Raw genomic sequence first — 8,942 nt, forward strand, 5'->3', positions numbered from 1 at the left:
CATTGTGTGTAGATTGCTGATATTTAAAACAATATTTAATCCATTTTAGAATAAGGCTGTAACGTAACAAAATGTGGAAAATGTCCAGGGGTCTGAATACTTTCTGAAGGCACTGTACCTACACAAAGAGAGATTTTGAGGCATTCTGAAAATATACTGTATGTCCTTAGATTAGGATTGGCTTTAAGATGGCCTAAAAGTATCAAGACATGCACGTATCAAGACATTTTAAGTCTGAATAATAGAAAATAAACTATACACCCGAACCTTGTCATAGTGGGTGTGTTCCACATCATCTGTACAGATTGTACGATCGTTATATAATGTTTTTTTTTACCTTTATTTAACTAGGCAAGTCAGTTAAGAACAAATTCTTATTTACAATGACGACCTACCCCGGACAAACCCGGACGACGCTGGGCCAATTGGACGCCGCCCTATGGGACTCCCAATCACGGCCGGATGTGATACAGCCTTGAATCGAACCAGGGACTGTAGTGACGCCTCTTGAGATACAGATGCAGTGCCTTAGACCGCTGCGCCACTCGGGAGATGTGGTTGCTGAGACATTAAACACTTAAACAGTCCAGATAATAAACACTATGCTTGAGTCCCAAATGGTGGCCTATTCACCATAGGGTGCCATTTGGGACACAGACTACATTAAACATCCCCAGGTATTTTAAAGATCTGATCATCTGTGCAGACCTGTGTTGAAACTGTGTGTCTGGAATGCAGCCAACATGTCACACTGTGATCCACTGCTTACATATACAGTAGGTACACCCAAAGCACCATGGGCAATTCTACATGCCAACTCATGGATTTGTCCAAACTCAGGATGTAGCATCAGCACCTAGCATTAGCACCTTCTGAAGCAGAGCTAACAGCGGAGGGAGGGTGAAGAGAGGGATGGGAGAACAGCAGTAGGAGGAGTGAACATTCCTTCAGGCGACGGGAAAAAAACTCACGAGTTTCTCGGGTGTGCGGCGTTGGCCGACTCCCGGTGTTTGTGACGCACCTGTTCCTTCGACACGCTGCACCGGATGCACAGGGAGCTTTCAACGAGCCGGGGGAATGAAGATCAATTATGCCTCCCCCCTCCCTCGCTCCCCATCTCCTACGTTCCATCCCTCTATCCGTCCTTCTCCTCCTCTTTCATCACATTATGTTAGCGCAAGGGTACCACCAAATTCAGCACAGTGAGGAAATAGAAGCATATTATTTAAGTGCTGCTGTTAAATTCAGGAGTGTGCACTTTAGCTTGGGTGGTGCATAGACATAAGGCAAGGTGAATATGGAATCAAGGGAATTAGCTGGAGCATACAAAATTGTTCCAAACGGGCATTTTATGGTGTGTAATTTACCGAACTGCACTAACCTTGGATAACCTCACTTTTCTTTGTGTGTGCGTTCTTGTGTGTCAACGGTCAAGTAGAGGTTGCTTATATTTGTCCTGTTTCACACATGTACAAGTGTGTAACCTGTACAAGTGTGTGGTGTGAAATGGAAATATGTTTTTTGCATATCCCACCCTTGGAAAGCGGGGTCACGGCCAGGGATCAGCCATTATTGACTGCGACCCTGGCGCAAATAGGGTTAAGTACCTTGCTCAAGGGCAGACCGACAGATTTCACCTAGTCGGCTTGGGAATTCAAACTAGCAACCTTTCAGCAGCCAACACTCTAACCACTAGGCTACCTGCCGCCCACATTAGGCAAGGTGAATATCGACTCAGGTGATATGCTGGAGCATAGAAATTGTTCCAAAAAGGCACTAACCCTGGATAACCTCAAGTTTTTGTGTGCGTGTTTGTGTTGGTTTTGTGTGTGCATGTATGTGTGTGCCTTTTTGTCAGTCCATATGCTTTAATTGATGTGTAGTGTATGTGTTTATCCATGTGTCTGGTTTTTCTAGGTTTGGGGACGGCTACACTGTGATCGTGAGGGTGGGCGGCTCGCCCCCGGCTCTGGGCCCCGTGGAAGAGTTTGTCCACGAGACCTTCCCCGGTAGCGTACTGAAGGAGAAGCACCACAACACGCTGCAGTACCAGCTCCCCCACAGTGAGGGCGCTCTGGCCAACATCTTCAGCCAGTTCACCACTCATCAGCAGAGGCTGGGTGTGGAGGACTACTCTGTCTCCCAGACCACTCTGGATCAGGTAACCAGATTAAACCCTTCATTCAATTGTGGTTCTGGTTGAGGACCATAGAGAGATAATAGTATTTCTATGGTATTTTACTATATTCTGTTGTGGGGACACAGTGTGTGGAGGCTTTTGTTCCATCCCTGTACGAACAAGCCTAATTCAACAAATCAAGGTATTTTTTTGTGTATGGCGGTATGGGTGACTCTGATCCTGGAGGGCAGGAGTGTGTGCAGGTTTCTTTTCTTGGAAGGCGTGTTAAGGCTGGTGTAAACGTCTGCAGACACTGTGGCCCTCCAGGAGTGAGATGCCCATCCCTTTTAGGCATACATTATCTATAGAACACATTTCCTTTAAGACTTGTACACTGAATGCTATTAGACTTGATGTCGAATGTCGACTGCCTCACCCCACGTATCTGATGTGTTGTGTGAAGCTTGAGATCTGTTGCAATCAAGGCTCAATGAGAAAGTGCCTGGTCTTCAAAGCACAGCAGTGAAGGAGTAAGGCTTGACTAGAGCACCTTCAGAGGGGCAAAGGTCACCTGTCCACTCATCCTTGGGGAGGAAAGGAGTGGAAAGAAGGACTGTCCAGAATAAAACAAGCCTCAGGGTGAGAGCCTCTCAAAAGCAGCTGCCAGGAGAGGAATGCTGGAATCCTTCAGGAAGGAAGGAAGGAAGGAGGAGGGATAAAAAGAAAGAGTGAAAGAAAGAAAGAGTGAGTGAAAGAAAGAAAGAGTGTGTGAAAGAGTGAGTGAGTCGGTGAGTGTGTGAAAGAGTCAGTGAGTCAGTGAAAGAAAGAAAGAAAGAGTGAAAGAAAGAAAGAGTGAAAGAAAGAAAGAGTGAGTGAAAGAAAGAAAGAGTGAGTGAGTGAGTGAGTGAAAGAAAGAAAGAAAGAAAGAGAGAAAGAAAGAAAGAGTGAGTGAAAGAGTGAGTGAGTGAAAGAGTGAGAAAGAGAGTGAGTGAGAGAGAGAAAGAAAGAAAGAAATAAAGAGTGAGAGAAAGAAAGTGAGAGAAAGAAAGAGTGAGGGAAAGAAAACAATATAAAGAGAGGGAAAGAAAGAGAGGGAAAGAGATAAAGAACCAACAATGCAGCCATTCTGTAATAGACCATACTGTATTTACCAGATCACAGAGACTAAATAAATCACATGCGGGCTATAAGGTCACTGCACTAAAACACAAAGGGGATAAAAACCAACACCTATGGGGGACTGAGACCAGACAGTCACCTTTCAGCTGGTGATTTATTGATGACAGTCCTGACCTATTGTACTGTAAGACCTGGCTCGCACTACAATTAATATTGATCAGGCCCCAAGGCTGAGGCATTAATGCCTATATTGAAAGACATTGGCCGTGTCCGAAATCTGTCTTGCCTACTACTTAATAAAACAACATACTGTGTACTAATCATACTATATACTATTTAGATCGTACTGTTGTGTAGTAAGCTACAAATATCAAGATACTAGGCTCACCCATACTGAAAAGGTGTCATGTTATATGCAATGGTGTTGTTTCCCAACATTTGTCCATTTTGGTACAGCCCGTCCCCTTATCTGATTATCAGCTGATTATCAAGTATGTATCAGCTGATTATCAAGTATGTATCAGCTGATTATCAAGTAAGTAGCCGGAATGAGTCATAGGAGCAGGAGCCTAGCTCCTTACAAAGCAAGTACGGGTATCCAGATACAGCATTGTCCAAAAGCCACTGAACTTATGAAGTACATGATTCACTGTACCGCTAGACTGTACTTTGTTGTGCATATTGTTCTCTGAAACTGAGTTTTTCACAAATTGAAAACACAATATTTAACTTGAGCACGAGGATGCTATTTCTCAACTGTATGTGTTAGATATTATCTTCACCTTCATGGAAAACAAAGGGTTACCTTTTGTCTGATAATGAGGACAAGCACTGATGCAGTGATAACATTACCATCTTCTATGTTCCTGGATTGACACCTAAAATGAAGTGGCACGTCCATTTTTACTGTACCTTACATCCCTGAGAAAAAAAAAAGTGATTTTCCACCACACACCACAGAGAGCATTTCAAAGACGACGGAGCACATAGCTGGGCATGGACTGGGACGGCCTGCATTTAAAAAGTTCACCGAGGCGTGCGTGTGTCGCGCAGGGACTCCACCTCCAGAGCGGCAAAGGTTAATTGAGCGCCTCTGCATCCTTCTCCTTGCCACGCGTCGGCAGCCATGTAATAAACACCCGAATGCCCCCTCGCCATAATTAATGCCCACACCCATCTTTTATGAACAAAATGTCAGTGAAGACCAATGGAGCATGTGGTCTAAGTTATAATAAACGAATTGTTAGAAGATGAGAGGTGATTAGAGAAACATGTTTGTAGCGAGTACAGTGGGGAAAGAGATGTTATTACTGTGTGTGCCGTATGAAATGCTAGTATTTGAAAAGGTCACATGCTCCGTTCCACAAATCTAAAGTCTTTGAGCAGATGCAGGATATTAAATATCTTCACCATATGATTCAACTATGCAGGATATGTATGCTCCCATGTGGGTTATTGGTGACAACATTTTGACCACTTGCGTAGGTCTACATCAGGCCTGCCGTACGGAGCGCTCTATTGTTTAGAATGCATTCATAAACGCAACATTGTTTCCAGCCTTGACAAATATACAGTAGACAACTTAAGAAGTGTAGCAGTATGTGGTCTGGATATTGTATTGTCTGTCAAACTCTGATATGGAAGGTCAAAGGCATCAATGTTTTAAGCCTCTTGGCATACTGTATTCAACCAAATGGCATCTGGGGTCAAGGGTGAAATAATCCTCCTGATAGGCGGAGTTGAAGAAGGTGTTGTTGTTTTTCAACTGCCTCATTTTCTCCCTGACAAGATGTCACAGCCGTCAAGTTATTGAATGGAAACTGAAGAAGAAGAAAAAAGGTTTGTCAGACATTTTTGTAAGGAAGCATTTTGCTAAACTTTGTCTGTCAGTTTCAAAAGCCCAAAGAGCCGAGCACTACAGTTCTTCACTGGGCAAGTCCTCCCCAATTTAACAGGACGTTTCTTGAAACAGGATCTAACAGTCAAGGTCCTCCTCCATCAAAGGTATCACATACTTACCGTCCCATCTGACTTTTCTCTGGAGTCTCGACCGAAGACTTTCTAGTTCCAATTAAGATGGTCGACATTATCTGACACTAGAACGGATCGGGGAAATCGGTGGAACACCTCCCCTTTCTTTTCAAATGAAACATGCCAGGCTGATAACAGCCAGTTATATCACAGCTATTGCATCAAATGCGTTGTACTGGGCTTTCACTTTAACGCTGAAGCTAGAAGAGGGAATTTGATTCCACCAGGGATTCAGAAGATGCCTGTGGAGGAGAGGAGGAGGAAGAGCTGAGGAGGGGTAGTGGGTGGTGGAAGGGAGTTTTTTTTGTTTGAATCATTTTGTCTTTGCTGCCGAAAGGAAATAGAAGAGCACTTGTTCTATGCCTCGAAGGGGACTGTATACATATTGTGTGGCATTATTTTATTGGCTGTAACTGTTGAGGAAGATATACTTCATAGGCAGTGCTTAATGGACTTGGCGGAGATAAAAAAATTAATAATAATAATAATGACTTCCCCTGTAAACGGTTGTTTCACTGCAGAAACAGTCCCCGCTTAAGTGACTCAGATAGCATGGTATAATATTAGTCAGGTCGATCCGTTGTTATACAATCTGGCCATTCCACATTTCCTCTTGTAGTACATATAGTCACGTCATATCTTAATATATATGGTGGCCTTAACGGGCCTTTTTGTTTTATGTCTTGTCCTTCTTTCTTAATACTTTACCTGATGAAGACTTTTACTGTTGTTTCCCCACCCCATAAAGCAGACCAAGGTTGATGTCTGACTCCTTTTCACCGTGAATAAAGAAATTGTTGGGGGGGTAATAATTAACAGGATACGTTCTGTCTTGTTTCACAGTGAAGTGTAAGATATTTAAGGATACATCATATAAACATGTTTTGTTTAAATGTCATTAGAAGAGGCAGATCGAATATGCTGATTGACTTTCGGTTTAAATGTTGAAATAATTCTGAAAACAAAACAATCTTTAAACATATTTGAAGCCCATTCATATGAACAGATGTGTGTGTGTGACATGCAAGGACGTTCTATCTACAGCTACTCTTACCACCATGTCTTCATCTTCAGGTCTTTGTCAACTTTGCGAGGTACCAACAGGAGGAGGACAATCAGGCCCTGCAAGTTTATGACCACAAAGTGGACGTGTCCGACGAAATGCCAATGGAAACTCGGATCTCAACCGACTCAACTGTACCAGAGAGCGTCTGAGTCACTTCAGATTCCATCACTAAATCACAAGCACTGTTTATCTCAGGTCTAAGCTTGTAGATAGCTTTTGTATGTTTTACTTGTGCCATCTGCCATAATGAAATGTTGCTATGTTATTATTGAAATGTTAAACGTGAACAACACACATAATGGAATTCCACACCTAGCAGAGCAAAATAAAAATGTGATTGGTCTACCTGCATCAGAGGACTGTGAGGTCATCAATGTTTAGATTAGATACTGTTATTTTCGGGGATTGCTTGATTATGAAAAACAGAAATACAGATCGTCAGACTTTGTCCTGTTTGCCAAATGATATGGCTAGGAAAACACCTCTTCCTCAAAGGTCAACACATTGATTCTATTATGTTGCCCCTCGACATTCTCTTACGATTGTTGTTGCAGTTGTTTCACTGCTGATAAAACAGTGAATGCTTCCCAAATGGTACCCTATTTCTTTTACAGTGCACTTCGTTGGACCAGATCCCTGCGGATCTTCCAGGACCAGATATTTTCATGTTATCCTCTCCTTCATTCCAAAATTAGAATGGCATGGCCTGCTTTGCAAAATATGCTTTGTGTGCAATACGGAGTCGAGAGCCTTCCGGTGTGTATTTGCAGGATAAATTTAGCCTACCCTCTAACCCAAGAACTTTGTGAAGAAGAAATATTTGTTTCCATTTTTGTTTATTTTCGACTACCCAGGTAGATATGCGTATAATATAACTATATTTGGAATGCGGGTAGTTTTTAACAATGGTGAAACCACCAAACACTTTGCCAGTAAAATAATGGTTTATTTTTGACAATACACACATAGACACGCATATATTACAGCTATATTGAGAGAGTGTGAGTAGTCCTTTTTTAACAATGGTGAAACCACAGCAAGCACTTTGTCAATTTGCCTACATTACCTTGCAAGTGGAATTAGCACTTTCTAATACAAATAACCTCTCTGTATGTTCAAAGGGTTTACTTTAAGAGCCCAATGTAATTTGTATGCCGTTCAATGTCTCCCGTATTATTATCTTGTTCATTGCAAAGAATAAGGAATCCCATTTGTACTGAATATTGCTTTATTCCAGGACAGATGATTAAACATTTGCACAAATTGGCAAGCGACTACAAGTTGAATTTGTAGATCCCCAGCTTTATTTCCTCCGGGATTTATTGGGCCTTGTTTGGAAGTCACTTTTAGCCACTTGAGAGATATGTGGCAGCCACTTTTAAACTTCTGACTCTGCAGCTTGAATAAGTGCACCATTATTTTATTATTTGTTTAACACTCCTTTTTAATCTGTCTTTGTCGTGTAACTCACAAGTGCAGCATTTCAGCTTTGACGTAGAACTCTGCAAATGGTTCGATGGTGAGTTCCTTGTTTATAGCCAAGTGGACAGTAGTTTACCATAATAAACAGACACGCTTTTTATCTTCCCTCTGCTAACCTTTCTTTTTTTTATTCAAACACCAAGTTCCCTCAAAATACTTTTTATTCCGTTTTATTAACAGCATTTAGATGTGTCAAAAGAGCATCAAAACGCTACATTTTTCTTTCTCAATGTGCACGTAAACTATGAATAAACAATGTCCATTTTGACAGTTATGAGATATCAGCACTCTTCTCCTCTGAAACCCTGCCAGTTCTGGCCATGCTACCCATAGGCCTTTGCTCTCTTTGCTACCAGCCCCATGAATCCTCCAGATGCACAGCACCTCTTACCCCCACTTCAAAAAGACCTCTCCTCCACTACATATGCATTTCTGGTTCATTTTTTCACCCACTACCTATCTTTATCAATGTAGTCTCACTCAGTGTTCATGTGTTGTAAATCCGGAACACTTCAATTAGTATGATAGTGTGATATGTATTGATTAGTAAAAGTAAATCCGAACACTCCAATTAATATGATAGTATGATATGTAGGATGTCCATTATCCATTTCGTATGATACGTTACGAGTTACAATTCATACAATATGTTACGAATTTGCAAATGTATAATGTAATGAATTCCAATGGCTAACGTTAGCTAGGTAGCTAACTTTAGCTAAGTTAGGGGTTTAAGGTTCGGGTTAAGGTTATGAGTTAGGTTAGGGGAAGGGTTAGCTAACATGCTAAGTGGTTACAAAGTAGCTACATTTCTAAAGCGGTCCGGAATGAGATTCGAACACGCAAACTTTGACTTTCACGTTATACGCCCGACCAACCCCCTTACTTTAGATTTTGCCTTAAGTAACCTTTTGTCTTATGTAACCATTCCAAACATAACATATCATATCATCAGTGTTGCAGATTTACGTTTACTATGTTATGTGTAGTCTATGAGACCAGGCTGGTTTGCATGGTCTCCCTGGTTTTGTCTGTGTGTCTGTCACACTTTGACCTTTAGTCCTGGGGCTCAGATCAGGAAGTGGATGACTGCAGTCCTCCAGAAGCTTCTACCGTTCTTCACCT

General features: G+C 41.9%; 1 protein-coding gene across 2 annotated transcripts in view; it reads left to right on the forward strand.

Moving 5' to 3' along the window:
- The window catches only part of LOC106577627 (phospholipid-transporting ATPase ABCA1), a 229,420-nt gene extending 221,815 nt beyond the window's left edge, over positions 1-7,605 (forward strand). For both annotated transcript variants that reach the window (XM_014155904.3, XM_014155905.3), the window contains exons 49-50: positions 1,918-2,161; positions 6,344-7,605. In XM_014155904.3, the coding sequence (XP_014011379.3) occupies positions 1,918-2,161; positions 6,344-6,484 (385 nt within the window). In that variant the 3' untranslated portion in view covers positions 6,485-7,605. The remainder of the gene's footprint in view (positions 1-1,917; positions 2,162-6,343) is intronic.
- The last annotated feature ends 1,337 nt before the right edge of the window (positions 7,606-8,942 follow it).

Source organism: Salmo salar, chromosome 18, assembly GCF_965601325.2.
Source record: "Salmo salar chromosome 18, fSalSal1, whole genome shotgun sequence".
NCBI classification, from domain to species: domain Eukaryota; kingdom Metazoa; phylum Chordata; class Actinopteri; order Salmoniformes; family Salmonidae; genus Salmo; species Salmo salar.